General features: G+C 32.8%; 2 protein-coding genes across 2 annotated transcripts in view; both read right to left on the bottom strand.

Moving 5' to 3' along the window:
* Positions 1-17,303, bottom strand: part of LOC133198584 (uncharacterized) — a 37,754-nt gene that overhangs the window by 3,192 nt on the left and 17,259 nt on the right. The window contains exon 6 of the mRNA XM_061334650.1: positions 12,605-12,722. Coding sequence (XP_061190634.1) covers positions 12,605-12,722 — 118 coding nt within the window. The remainder of the gene's footprint in view (positions 1-12,604; positions 12,723-17,303) is intronic.
* On the bottom strand, positions 745-2,988 carry LOC133199094 (uncharacterized). Its single transcript, XM_061334971.1, has 2 exons — positions 2,601-2,988; positions 745-1,808 (listed from the first exon to the last, which is right to left on the bottom strand). Exons 1-2 carry the CDS (start codon positions 2,986-2,988, stop codon positions 745-747), a joined length of 1,452 nt encoding a protein of 483 aa, XP_061190955.1.

Consider the following 17,303-nt stretch of genomic DNA (forward strand, 5'->3'; position numbering starts at 1 on the left):
AAAATTCAAAATTCTATCTTTTCGCCTTTGCTATGGTCCAGTGGCTCTTGAGAAGAAGGAAGATTTTTAAAAGATGCCTTTAATTTTTCACCAATTCTTAATTATCTCCTCTTGGAAGAAGGCATGGCCCTTCATTTGAACAAACTTGAATCACCTTCACCCGAGGATATTTTGTGGCAAATTTGGTTGAAATGGCCCATTGGTTGAGAAAAAGTCGAAAATTGTGAAAAGTTTACGCACGACGCCGGACGAAAATGGATAGCAATACGTCACCTGTGACTCAGGTGACCTATTAAATATATCCTACTATATTACTTAAGGTCAAATATTTCTATTGTTTATCTAGAGTTGTTGACAAATAGCAACCACATTTTATTGATACATCTTTCTGGTGTTACGGTGTCAAGTTGTAATAATGGGCAAGGTTTCAACAAAATCAGTGATCGTGCGTAGCAAGAAGTTTAAGTGATTACAGGGAATAGCTCAACCAATTAAAAATGTCAGATTAAAATATCGAAACACTTTAATGATTATTTATTTATGTTGGCAATGATAAAAATGAATGAAATTCGACAAAAACATTTTTATATTGTGATGAAAGTCATTTGAAAAGCTTTTTTGAAATATGTGGCCTCTGCCACCATGTTGCTTAATTTATAAATCGCAAATTCGAGAGAAAATCGTTTTGAAGGTGACAAAACAGCAGTTGAATTGCAGTAGTCTTTGTTTAAAACATCAGATGACTCAGGGCAGAGCACATGGTACGATTTCTACATCAGATGATAGAGGCCGGGTGTTTGTGACTCTGTCTCCCCCTTTGGTCTCAGTGTTGACAGAGGCTGGATTTTCGACCTCGGTGATCGACAACATCGGGTTTGCCACATTCTCTTGATTTGAAGACAGCTCTTTGTTGTAGCTTTTGTTGGATGACACATTCCTCTGTCCGGACATGTACATGACCTGACGCCCTTCAGCTCCAGCATTATTCATAATTTGGATAGCTGTCACGCGGAGACAAGGTGCAGTGTAGCGTTGGCATCCTGCCATTTTGCAAATACTAGGTAAGAAATTCACAAATGCTCTTTGCGTCAAAGGTTTACCTGTATACCAGTATTCAAGAGTGGGATTCACGAGTGCTTCTCTTACACACTTATTAAACAAATTTGAAGCACTGTTGACGGTTTTTGAAAGGAAGAACTTTAGCATTCTTACAGGACAAATTGTGGATTGTGTTTCATACATTCGTTTATCAGCCATCACTTCGTTTTTATCGAGCCTACTTTGATAGTTTTTTCGCTTTGATTCTTGAGTAAGACAGGCATAGGTCATACCATTCTCGTCGGTTTTGAACTCAAACGAGTCTCTTTCAAGTTGACAATGAAACTCAAATCCTCGTGATAGAAAGTGAACTGCTATAATGTACCATACTGCCAAACGCAGATTAATTGGTGAGGAATATGCAGTTTCCAGGAAAGCTGAAATTTTTTGAAGGTCCGCTTTTGAGATTACTTCCTTGTGATTTGTGGGGCGAGATGTTCCCTCTTTCTTTCGTTGTTTCAGGATGCCAGTTAGGCATTTGTTTGCAGTTTTGAATGATTTGTCATTGACAATATCAATATCTCTTCCAAGATCTGATAACCTTCGGTTGATTGCAGCGCGTATGCCTTTCAAAGTATTTTTATGGTATTCTTCATTTGGTGTTTTGCAAGGTCTAGCTTCGCAATAGAACTGGTTGAGTTTGGCAGCTAATTCTTTTGTGCTCACCGATGAAAGATCAATATTATGGTTGAAAGTTTCCAAATGCCAATCTACAAAAAATGTTTTATACTTATTGTATGCTTCTTTTGATTATTATTTTTTTTTTTGCATTTTATTGTTTTATTTCTTCACTCTGGTTTTATTTTATGCAGGCCAGCACAATCACATAATTTAGCTATAAAGCTTGAAATAGCAATATAGGTTATTTAGCTATTCAAAATAGCTAAGCTTATCAAGCTATTTATGTGCAGTTCTTTTTTTAAAAAGTTTTTTTAAGAAATAGGCAAAAAGTCGCAAGTATTTGACTATTCATATATATACAATGGGCTATCAAAACAACAACCGAAATCAAAGATAGTTCTAACACTGCAGCATTTGAATACTTTTAAGCAAAAGATGAACTGCCACTGTTTCAGTAACTCTACACTACCATGTGTGCGTTGAGGCGTGGATAAGTATGATTGATTATCATTGTACTGAATTATTACCAATCAATAACCTAGTTGACCATAATTAGTCTCCTTTATGATTTCATTGAATAAGTAACTGTATCAATTGCTTTATATAGCCCCAAAACTTTTAGAACTTTTGAGTATGAAGTCTCTTATGAAAACGCAGTTCGATGAGAGTTCCAAGCTTAAATATTTTCACTGCACCAAGGTGCGACTTCAAGCAATTCTGAATAGCTTAATAAAGCTATATAGCTAAATCAAGCTATATAGCTAAATCAAGAGATTGCGCCGGACCTGTTTGTTTTATCTGTATTCAGCTTTACATGTATATACCAAAATACATGGACAGGTATAATTTGTTATACATTTTTTGAAGTATAAATAACTTACCGTGTAATATCTTTACACCCCATCTGGTGTGTTTTTTGGTGTTCTTGGATTGAGTCATTTCCTGATATGATTGCAGTTGCTCCTCAGTAACTTTTCTAAATCGAGAACTTGTGCTTGGCTTTTCAGGAGGAGACAAAGCCGAATCTGCTGGCTGCGGAAAATCCATAGCAGGAGCACGTACAGACTGGGATTTAAATGTAACTATGTCCGGGGCATTCTCGTAGGCAAAAGGAGAATCAGAATCGTCCTCAGAAGATGGATCAAAATCAGGCATACTAGGATCTGCTGACTCCTGTAGATCTGAAGATTGGGGTTCAATTAAAACTAAGCCCGATGCATTATCAGAAACTAATGCAAGCATTAATTGAGCATCTTTAACTTCATCCATTTCTGGACGACCAGTACACTAAAATTCACCTAAGGAGTAACAGCCTTCATGACTTTTGAGTGTGTGTTTGGTAGTGATGGAAATGTGCAGGTCATCCAATTTCAGCAGATGTTCACAAGAGTCATGTATATGTATAAAGCCAATATATGCTTATTACATTTCATGAAAATAATTGTAGCGTTCTTTTGTAATGTTTGTAATAAGATAAACTAACTTATTTATTTTCTAAGTAAGTCGCAAAATGTCTATTTTTTTTATATCCTTTCATACTGTAGATTCCTAAATATACGCGAGGAATAAATTATCGCGTAATTACGCGAGAAGCACCGCTCGCAGAAGCACCGCTCGCGAAATAAAATTACTCGCTTTTATTTTTATGGTGCTTGAATGTATGTAAAATCTCTAGAAAAATCACCCATTCGCGAATTATTATTCTCGCGATTTGACGCCCTTGGGTCATTTCGCGATAATAAGTACTCGCGTAAAATAAGGAATCTACAGTATGCCATTCATTTACATGTACATTTGATATCTGACATTATACTTGCATTTCAAGTGAGATATGTATATATTATATATAAGAAAAAAATTGACACAAAGGTTTCTCATATTGTTAATCACAGAGAAAACAGTTGGAAATGTAGATAACAGATGTGAAATAAAAAACAACCCATGTTAAGTCTCATAGATCCCATCTACTGACCTAAGATACAACGACAGCTGGAAATTGACACGGTGGACATGCATTTTCCGCAAATGACCTTTTACCCAGATAAATTTACATTCAGTTGTAAATATCCAGAAATTAACACACTAAACTTTCAAAGGGTTATCAAAAGGAAAACATCTACAAATATAAGTATTAAAGAGTCATTCTCTGTTATTACTTGAACTTTTATATAGAAAACTGTTGCTCGCATAGTGTCAGAAATTCTAAAAACTCTCTTTGATATTTTAACTTAAATCAGGCCTAAAAAAATTAATAAATAAAAATAATTAAATCAATGATTGCTATGTGTCATGGTTACCATCATGCATGACAACATGCTCTAAAGTTTGGAATATGATTTCAGAGTTCTTTGGTTAATGTTTGCTGCAATGCAGACAAGGGACAATGACTATTTCCAAAAACTGAAGGTTTGATATCATCAATGCATGAAAATTATGTTCGGGAAATCAACCATTACATACCTTACTATGGAAATAACTTATCTGATTATTTGATTTCAAGTAGTCCTGCATGTATCCCCTATAGTTACAGTGTCATCTGTGTGTAATCAAGAGCATTTCACACCTCTGTATGTTATATAAGCATAAGAGCTTATCTGTATGCACTGAACAAACAAAGGAGCTTATTTGTGGTACATACAATTTTATACAGTATATCTAAAAATAAATTGCATTTTCGTCACTTTTGGATTTCTTTTCAAAACTTTTGAGAAAAAAATCGCCTTTGGCGAAAATCGGGAATCACAGTTCGAACACTCAAATAATACATTTCTTGATTGAAAGGCAAATAAATCAACAAATAATTAACATTCTTAACCAATTGATTCCATGTTTACAAAATAAAGATTAATCACAATATATCTTATATTGTTATGAGGTCACAAGGCCTTAATTATGCATATTTTCCAGTATCGAATGTCCATGTCTTTTCTTTAACCAAAACTTTAAAACAAATTTTGTGTGGCTACACTTTACCATAAAGGCAACAATGAAGGTTTCTTTTAGAACAAGCTAATTCAGAGAATTTGTATCCCCCGCTTAGGGAAAAAAGAAGAGCATGCGCAGTTCGGGGGGGGGGGGGTCACACTGCCCCCCTGTATTTGTAGAATTATTAAATGTATACATTTATATTGAAGCAAATTAAAAAAATGCCAGTATGGATATAAAGATTTGATTGCTTATTCTTTAATATGTGTATAGAAGATTCTTTTTAATATACAGAATATTTATCACACTGTAATAATGATTTTATGAGTTTGTACACGCCAGACATCATAACTTTTTCATTTCACATGTTGAATAGTATCATTTAGTAAATCCAAAAAAAAAAAAAAAACCCATTAAAAAAAGAAAATTGGAATCGATAGGGGATTGAACCCGGGGCTCTCCCTTGCTAAGCGAGCAACATACCCCTAGACCATGGAGGCACTTGATTATACGGTAATTTAAAGCCAAACACTAGGTCACACACAAACTCCAGTAATGATAATGTCGTAAGAGTTATGCTTCTTTGACTATGTAACAAGAAGTTGATCTACTCATTTCCATAATATGACTCATATTGAGTGAAGTCTGATTAAATGCAAACATGAGGTCACATATAATGTTTATATTCATGTTTGATATTGTCATAATTTTACACATTAACACTATACCATAAAGGCAACAATGAAGGTTTCTTTTAGAACAATATTGTCCTTGGTACACCTGCTATAAGTAAATACTGAGTATATCTAAAATGTAAATATTTAAAATGTATTCCAATGTACCAATGGTTACTTCTTACTTAGAGATACTAGTATATTCTAAATACTTTCTTTATAGCATTCAGGTGTAAAGTTTATGAGATAGTGGTTTGTATGATGTTCTAAGTCATTATTGAAGTTGAAGCTGAAAATATCAACTTCTTAAAACTTTTCCCAGCTGTTATCCTGGCAACAAGCACATAGCAAACAAAGAACTAGGTTCAATTTATGCTCAAAACGTCCAAATTATTGACTCACACTCTATGTACCACTTCATACATTTAGAGGCGCTGTGCTTTCATTTTCTATGAAAACAAAGTTTAATCTGAAAGTCAAGGTACTGGAAAACAGGTTTTGTGAAATTGCAGTTGTGGACTTAAAACTTCAAATATTCTTTTTTAAATAACATTTTTCATTGCATCATTAGACTGTGCCATCGACCATGATAACAAAAAATATGACTACAATATCTGAAGATTCTTGCCAGTAAACATAAGATGATTTAATTGTTCTTAATTAATTAATACTAATTTAATTTGATTTGTGATCCATACCCTAGGTTGAAGAAAACTTGAAGCAAACTTGAGTCTGAAATACCCAGGCAATAATAAAATGACTTAATATGGTCCAGTTGTTTGGGAAAAGAAAGTTTACTTGACTTTTTACTATAATATTTCTTTGTGAAACTTTGATCCCCAAATGTGGCCCAACTCTTTCCCCTGTGGCTATAGTCTGAATAAACTTATATCTGTTATAAAACATGTTTATTATTTAATCCTTTGTTTTTTTCGGCTGTTATATTGGAGCTTAAAAACAATTTAATAAGTTATCTGCATTTGTCAAAAAGCTTTGGAAATATTTAATTCTAAAACTTATTGGACATTTATTTTCAACTTACGGTTTTTATAAAAATTCTTAGGCCATTATTTCCCCTCATAATTGTCTATTTTTCCATTTGCCCGATCATGACAAAGAGCACACGGCGGGCGAGTCAGGTCGACAGGGGAAAGTTACTCCCCCATGGCACCTGATCCCACAACTAATGAATTAAAAGGTCTATGTCCGTGTTTGCTCTTCTCCCTATTTGACGTATTATTCCGATGGACTTTTGAGTTGATAACTGTTCGTTATCTTCGTAATCTATTTGATAGTGTCCAGTAAAATAACAGCAAAAGAAAAAAAAAATCACTTCAAATTAAATAAATGGAACAGATTTACACTCCACATAATGCCCTTAAGGAATTTAAGGAATTCCTGTTCCAAAATTTTTGATTTTTAGTCTCACATTTCACAATTATTCCTGATCTTTTTTCCCCCCACTTTTTCACTACTGCAGATCACATCAATATTTGCAAAGCCTATTTTCTTGCTTTACATGAATTTCACTTCATTCAGAAGCACTTCCGAACAAGTGCAAGACCAATGTCCACTAAGCTTCAATATTTTTAAATAGCCCATTTCTTATGAAATCATTGAAATTCTCTAAATAAAAATGCTGAATCTTTCTATAATTTCTACATACTGGCTATGGTGAATCATTTCTACATTAAATTTTTTTAAGACTTAAAATTTGGTTCATAGCGTACTCATTCGCCATATCCAAAATATCACCGAGAACAATCTCAATATTTGGACTTAACTATAATTAAATTAAAAGATGCGCTCGTCGTCATGGGAAGAATGTCTTTATGCAGGTGGTGCAATGCCGAAAGTGACTAATGTGAAGAAAGTCCTTTAAATCTTACCCCAAACTGTCTGACAAGTGAATAAAAAACATTTTATGCTTAAAAATAGTTTTACCTGGGAAAGTACATTAAAAAAACCCAATTGCTAATAGAAAAAACCATTATAGCAAACAAGGTATTTACTATTCAATTTTAACCCTGGAATTCATGTTTTAAGTACGATATATGGTTCGAACTGTGCATTCTGTGGGGGAAAAACCTATCTTAGATTTATGGGATTAAATCACTTCTTTTTCTCACAAATTGTACGGTAATAAGTTTATTTCATAAACTTCAATTTTTCAAAAAAGATGCATGTACCTTGTATACGTCCATTAAAAAAGATCCAATATTGTGGCTACATCCTAACCGCTGAGGTCAAAAACTGACTAAACTTCTGCAGGCATATTAATACAGTACCCGCATCGTTATTCTTTACAATTCTATCGTGTCCTATCGTGCGTTTATCCTATCGTATCGTGCGTGTATCCTGTCGTATCGTGCGTGTATCCTATCGTATCCTATCGTATCGTGTTTTCCGTTTATCAGGTTTTGCGTTTTCTATCGTGTTTTCCGTTCATCAGGTTTTGCGTTTATCGTGAAGATCGTTTATCAGGTCCTATCGTGTATCGTGTTTTGCGTTTATCGTGTGCATTCGGAAACCCTCGCTTTTTATCTTTACCTTGAAAAGAAACACCCGAGATATCTCGAGTTCATCTTTCTTTTTGTTAATTTATTTAGGATTAATATTACTGTTGAACAAAAAGAGAAATTAATACTCTAACTCTGGTATATTTTTAAAAGAAAATAAATAAATAAATAAATAAATAAATAAATTATTTATTTAATTAATTAATTAATTAATTAATTAATTAATAAACGTCAAGTACCGTCACCAAGCAGAGAGCACAAATCGAAAGTCAAATTCTATTTTTGTACATGAAATAATCAATCTACTATTTTAGTCATTTGTTTTTTTCTTTTTTAATTTGTCGATATGTAAGAAATTTTTTGTCAAAGATAGAAATATTATAATCCCTTTACACAGTCAGAGTCACAAAGGCGAGACCTTTATTAACTTTGTTTTGATAATTATAGAAACATGAAACATTAGGTATGTGTGCAAAAAATAAATTATGAATAAACAAATATCAGTATCTTTATTAAGGCTATCCTTTTTATCAATAACGGAAACATAAATTTTGTCTATACGCGCAAGTTTTGTTGTTCCTTTGTATTATTTTTTTTCTCTGATAAGTATATATTATAATATAGATGTTTGTCATTCATATTTAACTACTGCATTTAAAAGAAGTAAAAAATAAATAAATAAATAAACAAAACCACACAAATTTTTATTATACATCTTACCTACTTCGGCGCGGAGATGAAGTAATATACCGTAACTTAGTGACAGGTGGAAGCGCTACCGTGACAAGAGAACTGACACCTACCTGCCTAATCAGTACACTGTCTTCTTGTCAAGTCAAGACCCCCCCCCCCCCCCTTTCCCCTACATGACCAGCCCGTGTGTATTCAACGTAGACATACCTGAACTCTAGCTCTCACCTGGTGTCAAATATTTACCTTGAACCCTACTGGGTTTCAATGAAATGCATCTACTTATTTTCTGGATATTGTTCATAATTTTTATGAACAACACTTAATTAACAATTAAAGATTTCATACTAAGAAAATTGGTAAATGTACACTTCCGTTACAGATTAAAAATTGAATAATTGAATCAAATAAAATATAGGCGAGGTTTGTCCTCCAAACTCCGTTGATTTAGTTCATTTGTATATTTTTATGTAATTTTTATAGGTTTACAGACATAAACATGATTGGTGTGATGAAATAAAAAAAAATGCGCTTGCGGTACTTCTGGATCTTAGGGTTTTCTGTGTTGTCTGTCCTTGTTACATGTAAAGGCGTCTCAAAGATACATGAAAAAAAAAATCACCCGATTCTGCGGTGATACACAAGACTGGTAAATACCTTGTATTTAATTTTATTTGTGTTTATCGATTGCATATAATACGTGACTAGTATATTGAAGAATTCAATATATATTTTTATAATCTATTTTATTTTTATTTATTTATTATTATTTTTATTTATTTATTTATTTATTTATTTATTTATTTTTTGGCTTTTTGAATCGGATTTTTTTTTTGGGGGGGGGGGGTGTATGGACCCCCCCTTCCCCGCTGACTGTGCCTCAAATTGGGTTAAGAATTTCATAATTTACAAAGTTTTGTCTAATTTTTCCGATGTCGTCCTATATAAGATAAGTTTTGTAACAATTATTACAAAGTCTAATAGCAATAATTGACAATTATTCAATCCGAAAATCCACTTGTCAAATTGTGGAAATTGATTTATTATTTTTTTTTTTTTGTGTGTGTGTGTTCTAATAAGTTATACGACTGCATGCTCCCTTCTAGCTTAATCTTACAGGCCTATAAAAATACCAAAATAAATACAAAAGAATGGAAATGCGATATTTTTCCGGATAGTACATGATGACAGATCTAGTGACGTTTATTAATTTTATGAAATTCGATTTTTTTTCGCAAGTCTCCTTCCTCATATATACATATACAATGTATGTAATTGAAATGTACTTGGAATATGTAAATAATTTCTATGTGCACGGGATATGTGTGACATACAGTCAAGGGACATAATTATTCGCCACTTCAAAATGGCCGCCGTATTTTTTACATCACGCACCTTGATACTCAGGATCTTTTAAACAATTAATAAATGCTTATCTTACCTCAATACTTTGTTAAATTGCCTTTCATCTTTAATACTTCATTTAGTCTGCCAGGAATTGTCTTATACAGGTCCTCAATATAGGAAGTTGGTACATTTTCCCAGGCAGTCCGAATTTCCGCCATAAGCTGATCTTTAGTGTTAATGAATTCGGCACGGGTTTCCAGAGTTCTTTTTATTTTTAACCAAATGTTCTCGATAATATTAAGGTCAGGAGACTGGGCAGGCCATGATGTTGTAATTATGTTGTTGTTGGCGATGTATTCTTTAACTATATTTGCTCTATGAACGGGAGCGTTGTCGTCCATAAATACGTACTGGTTACCTGGAAAATGTCTGGCTAAAACGGGCCAGAGGTTGTTGTCTAATATCTCAATATATTTTCTTGCATTTATGTTACCTTCTACATTAGTTAAAGTTCCTATTCCTTTTATACACACACAACCCCAGATCATGATACTCAGATGTCGTCGGGATGGCGGACACACTAGCTGCGCACTGTACTTTTCCTCGTCTTTTCTCCATATATAAACTTTCTTATTTTTTCCAATTACTATCTGGCTTTCATCACTAAACACCCATTTATTCCATTCACGATCAACAGTCCAATTTCTTCTCTCCTTACACCACTTGCAGCGAACTTTTTTGTTGGCCTCGCGAATAGCGACTTTTTTCTTGGCAACCCTCCGTTTGTATCCCAGCTCTTGAATTTTTCTTTTTATAGTTCTAGTACAAAATCTATGATTGTTTCCCTCATTTATAATACCTGTTACGTCTTCGTAAGTTCTTCGTCTGTTTTCTTTAACCACGCGTGAAAGTTTGTTTTTAACTCTGTCTGTAAACACTTTCTTCCTTCCCCTTCCTCGTCGATTTTCTACCTGTCCCGTTTCATCAAACTTTTTCACAATACTACGTATTGTAGACCTAGGAATTCCTAGTATTCTTTCCAATTCTGATGTATTTCTGTTCTCTTTGTACGCTTTAACAACCATACTTCTGACGGATGTATCTAATTCTTTCCCCTTCCGACCCATGTTGTTTTTACATAAATTTATCGACAAACAAGAAAGCAGACGACAAAAATATTGTGTATACGTCATCAATTTTAGTATTACAACACAAAGATAAAATTAGAAAGGGAAAAACTCTTGTCTATTAATAGCGCTCAGCCCTACTTTACCGAACATGCGAGAAAATGTGACGCGATTTGCGCGGAAGTGGCGAATAATTATGTCCCTTGACTGTATATATTTATATATAGGAGAGATTAATTATTCACAGTCCAGTGCACGGTCTGTCTCAATGCAACTAGCAATTTCAGCAATTTTAAAACGTAAAAAATTTAATTAATTTATATAAAATATAAATCAAATTCGTAAAAACTTGGAGGAGAAAGCATTTACCTTAAAATAATTACAACAATAATTTTTCAATCTCCCCCCCCCCCTAAATTATGACTAGTAATTTTTTTTTTATTTGAATTATTAAATACAAACTATTAAAGGTGACTTTGGATATTTCACAGACTTCTAGCAAAAGATATTGAATCCAAATATTTCATTTTTTCTTTTACATGTTTTTCCGTAAAAATAATCAATGTTTGTTATGAATTTCATAAGGTTTTATTTGTGGAAATAATGAAAATATTTATAGCGTTTCGTGAATTTATTGCACTTGGGTGTAAAACTTCGCTTATCTACGGACTCAACTTTCAAATTTAATGATTCGAAGGAATTTCGACATTCGTATAATTACACAAAAAAATCGCCTTATTTCCATCATAGAGTGGAATTATTCTTAAAATAATTACAGTTTGAATTTGATGACGATCAATTTTATTGACAAAAACACCATATCTTTAACAAAGCATAATTACTTCAAATTTTATCATTTCGATTTACTGCTTTGTAAGTAATTTAAATTATCATACTATAGTATATCAAAAAGAAAACTTTTCGTCTTGTCAAAAAACGTTTCGCATTTTGAAACAATCCTATCAGGTTTTGCGTTTATCCTATCGTGAAGATCGTTTATCAGTTCTATCGTGTTTTGCGTTTATCGTATTTTGCGTTTATCGTGTTTTGCGTTTATCGTGTTTTCCGTTTATCCTATCGTGCGTGTATCCTGTCCTATCGTGCGTGTATCCTATCGTATCGTGCGTGTATCCTATCGTATCGTGTATCCTGTAAAGAATAACGATGCGGGTACTGTATTAATTTTATTGCATAATCAAGGTTCTTCTGTTCTTGGAAAGATTTTAAAAGATATTTTCCCTTATTGACCCTCATGTAAAATTAATGTCTCATTTGTGGTACCATATCACTCCCTGGGGACATAATCTGAAAATTTTGAATCTACAACATATGACCCTGTTGTTTTGGAGAAAATGATATTGTAAACAAGATTATGATGATGACAACAACAAAAGACAACGGAACAATTTCGATCGGAAAAGCTTACCCTAACTTCACCTCAGGTGATCAAGCTAAGACACATCTTAAAAGGTACCTTATCAAATATCTATGGCTGTGAAGATTCACAAATTGTTTCAATTTGTGCATTTACTATGCAAGACATATTTCTTAACAATCAATTATAAATAAATGTGGTTATCTTCAGACATCTTCAGACATGTACCTTGAAATATCCTCATACCCCATTGAGTGTTCTGTTTAGTTGACGTCGCTTGTCTGCCCTCGAATAATCTTTCCATTTCGTCCTCTGTTGTTGTTTTAAATCTTTTAGAGGGTGGATTCTAAAATAAATACATATTAACATAGGAAATCAATGATTGCAAAGCTCACTTCAATGGGTGGATTCTGAAATATATACATGTATATTTAAAATCTGCATAATTTATTCATTTATGAAATAAATTACAAGTCAAAGAAATGGAAAATATTGTCAGCATGTCAGTATACAAACAAACAAAACAAAACAAACAAACAAAAAAACCTGGTTGCAGTTGCCGACCTGTAATTTATAGAGTGGAAGGTAGGTTTGTCGGATTTTAGTTTTTTGTTGGATATAAAAATGATCAGGATTTTCATAAAGATATATAATGTATATAAGCTCCAATTATATTAAGGACCCTCTATACTCTGAAAATGGACTTTAAGAAAAATTATAGTGTGTAAAGAGGGATATTTTGAAATTAACTTATTCATTTTAATATAGGGAAAGTGACTTTTTTTATCAAAGAAAATCTTCAAAGACAATAGAGTAATAATAAAGAAAAACGTCTTTGCTTACTCAAATGGAGAAAATACATGCAAATGATGTTTTCAAGTAAACTATCTTGGTCTAATATAATAGCTAGAATACGATGACTTATTTTAAATTATTTCATATAGTGCAGATATCATTTTTTTCTATTTTATGTGAAATGGTGGGTCAGTCTAACTACACAAAAGTACCCTGATATTAGGGTGAAGTGTAGAGAAGGCACTAAAGTCACTTATTAATAAAAACAAAAATAAAAACAAGAGGCCCATGGGCCACAACGCTCACCTGAATAACTTCATGATTTGATCAATTTAGAATCTAAACTATCCAAGGATGCTTCCACTAAGTTTCAGCTCTTCTGACCCAGTGGTTCTTGAGAAGAAGATTTTTGAAGATTGCATTCTATATATTTCAATGTAAAACTTGAATTCCCTATTGTGGTCCCACCATAACCCTGGGGGGTCATGATTTGAACAATTTAGAATTTACACTATCCCAAGATGCTTCTACATAAGTTTTAGCTTTTATGGTCCAGTGGTTCTTGAGAAGAAGATTTTTAAAGATTTCTTTCTATATATTGGAATGTAAAACTAGGATTCTTCATTGTGGCCCAACCCTACCCCCGGGGGCATGTTTTGAACACTTAAGAATCTACACTATCCCAGGATGCTTTCACGTAAGTTTCAGCTTTTTACCTCAAGTGGTTCTTGAGAAGAAAATTTTTAATGATTCTTTTTTTTCAATATATTTCAATGTAAAATTGGAATTCCCTATAGTGGTCCCACCCTAACCCCGGGGATCATGATTTGAACAATTTAAAATCTACACTATCCCAGAATGCTTCTACGTAAGTTTCAGCTATTCTGGCCCAGTAGTTCTTGAGAAGATTTCTAATGACCCCATCCTATTTTTGTCTTTTCTTGATTATCTCCCCTTGTAAGAAAGCTTGGTCCTTCATTTTAACAATTTAAACTCTCCTTCACCCAAGGATGCTTTGTACCATTTTTGGTTAAAATTGACCCAGTGGTTCTTCAATCTTGAGAAGAATTTGAAAATGTGAAAAGTTTACAGACGGACAATGGGTGATCAGAAAAGCTCACTTGAGCTTTCATCATAGGTGAGCTGAAAATGAAACAGTTTCAATATCCTAATTACCTGACACTCAAAAAAAAAAAAAAAAAGAAAAGAAAAGAAAAGAAAAAAAAGAAAAGAAAAAGGAAAGGCTGAAAAAAAAATTGGGTTGGGTGCCTATGAACTTAAACCTTTCAAAATTTTTGAGCGCTGCAAGTTGGAGACTGTATTTTTGGCAAAATCATAAATATTTATTCACATGGGAGTTTTAATAATTAAGCAGTCACCACTACTTTATTGTCGTTTTTTCTGCTGTCTCTGCGTCTGTCCGTCAATTGTGTCCTGTAACTTTGTAATTAGGAAACAGTAAAAACAACTAATATTTAGTACAACAAAGATTGAGAACGATAAGGCCATATTTAAAAAATTGTTTGTTTGCCCTCTCCCAACTCAAAGAATTTTTTTAACCCCCAATATATTTTTTTTATTCATTCGAAATTTTCTCACTCCATTAAGAACTAGTACAAATATCTTTTCTGCTTGAACTTTCAGCAAGGCGTGGCATTCTCAGCTATACATAAATAGTGACCTAGATTCTCATTGGTTGCCAGATTAGCTCATCAATACTGAAATTTACACAGCGTTTCATTCACGGGTGAAATACACATGAGATAAAAATGGTTCAGACATCAACGAGTGACGCAAGGAACCAATTACATGCACATCGTTTCTTACAGTAAAGAGGTGTGGCATATGTCATCTCTTTGTTTGTTAACAACAATCTAAAGTTGCTAATGCTATTAATTTCTTAACCAAAGAGAATCTAGGTCAGTATTTGAGAGACGCTAATTATGTATCACCGAGATTGTCACGCCTTACTCAAAGTTCAAGCAGAAAAGAGATTTGTACTATTTATCTTTATAATCGAAAGTATTTGTGAAAAAAAACAACCCCTATCTACGTACCAAATTTTTTTTCCTGAGTGGGGAGAGGGCAAGTAAACATTTTTTCTAAAGATGGCCTAAAAGCACGACCTGACCTAAATCCAAGGTCCTTCGCGCAAATTCAAGATCACTGGCAATTGGCAAAATGTATAAAATTTGCGTCCGGTTTATAACTTTTAAATTAACAATAATTGAACTTCATAACTTTAGAAATATTACTTACCACATAGGATGTGTCAAAGCTTTGATTCATGCTATTTTGATTTAATACTTTTCAAAAATTTAAAATGCTTGTCTTGTAAACATAACATTTAAGAATTATACCTGAAAGAAAAGATTTCTTCAAAATGAGATTAGTCTGATTTAAACTCAATGTCATTTTGGGCACTTTCACGAGACCCAAGGACCTTAAAGGTCACATGATTACGATGCAAGTCTTTTAAAGATCAATAATATAGAAATTTGATAATTACATATATATAATCAACAAACAATTAGATATGTAATAAATTTTAGAGGACACTATGTTGCTCAAAACAAGAGAAATAGGGTAATCAAGAATAAAAAATATTATCTGGTGATTTGCAATATCTATGAGAGTAGATCTTTTGACTTGCCTAAACATGCTATTGCTTACTACACCCCCATTGTTTGTACATCAATCTCAAGAGCAATCATTTGTGTTTCAACATAAAACTAGTACACAACCCCTTCTAAGAGCCCCTCTTGATTTTGATATTAATAATAATTACAAATTATATTTTTTTTGTCTATTGAATATCTATACATTACTTAGTTTCAAATCTACTGGCCTTACACCATAAAGTTCTTTGATACTATATAAAATATTTTTATTTAGTCTTTAATTCAATATATATCAAATCAATCACTGTACTTACAGTAATTATATATCCAAGTTAAATAACAAAGTAAAAAACATCTTAACACTTGAACCCCTAACCTAGGAATGATGAATTTCACAATTCTGGAAGAAGCACCCTTGCTTTTCTTAGACAAGCACTTAATGTGTCTGCTCTACACTCAAGAACGGAAAAGATTTTCAAGGAATTTATGTATTTTCATTAAATCTGGAATGATCTGTCAAAAATGAGTTTCTACAATTTCTCACTAGCTGTAAAACATGCAGAATAACAGCATACGAGGCTAAACTGCAAAAATATTTTAACATATACATAATTAAGGAAATATAGTTTACAAGGCTAATCTAAAGAAACGTTATGGAAAAGTATATCAAAGCAAAGTCAGACAGCAGATAAATGCTCTCATTGTGTGCATTTTTATACATATTAAACATTCAAGTTTGATAAATGAATGAAGCCCCCCCCCCCCCCCCCCATCACACATGTTTACACAAAAGGATAAAAAAGAACATGAGAACTCTTTAAGTCTAAACAGTTTAACAACTTTAGTTATAATTTCAAACCACAGTTCACATTAAAATACAACAGAATAAATTAAATAAATGTCATAATGTCACATGCCACGATATAAAATGTTTGACTTGTCCAGTGGAAGTACTTTGATTTCTACAAAAGATAGGACATCTGAAATGGATTTTCTGTAAGGAATGGTTTGACACCCTGTTCCGACCTACATTGATTCAGGATGATTCAATCTGATACGAGAGACAGGAGATTCTTTGGCAGACATTAGATTGTAGAAGTTTTCCTGTTCTGTTGAATGTTAATTTGGCTGTAATTATTGCTTAGGTTTACAAATCTGTGTCTCGAAATTTTTGCACTTTTGCAGGAACATCAGAATCTAATAATCTCTGAAGAAGATGTTTTCTCGTACTAAAAGGAAACCAAATTGATATATAAATGATTTTTTTTTCTAAAAACATTATTTCACTTCAAATTGAAATGATTCATTTTTTACAATACAGCTTGAAAAAAGTAATCTAAGAGACTCTTGCATGTCTTGGGACATAACACTCACCAAATGACTGTGAACAGCATATTATGACAAAAATTATCTAGAGTATATGGTTAAATAAAATTCAATCCACACATTACTGAGATGTTTCAATATCAATAAAATATGGTGTCCTGTTTCATAGAAGTTTTTTTGTTTAA

This window comes from Saccostrea echinata, unplaced genomic scaffold (genome assembly GCF_033153115.1).
Source record: "Saccostrea echinata isolate AGI-Se365-2 ecotype Australia unplaced genomic scaffold, CSIRO_AGI_Sech_v1 ptg000033l, whole genome shotgun sequence".
NCBI lineage: Eukaryota > Metazoa > Mollusca > Bivalvia > Ostreida > Ostreidae > Saccostrea > Saccostrea echinata.

Bases quoted from the DNA above. Each gene is read 5' to 3' on its own strand.
- LOC133199094 (XM_061334971.1), bottom strand. From the start codon at position 2,988: ATGGATGAAGTTAAAGATGCTCAATTAATGCTTGCATTAGTTTCTGAT. The intron at 1,809-2,600 runs GTAAGTTATTTA...CATTTTTTGTAG, and splicing joins GGGTGTAAAGATATTACACG to ATTGGCATTTGGAAACTTTC.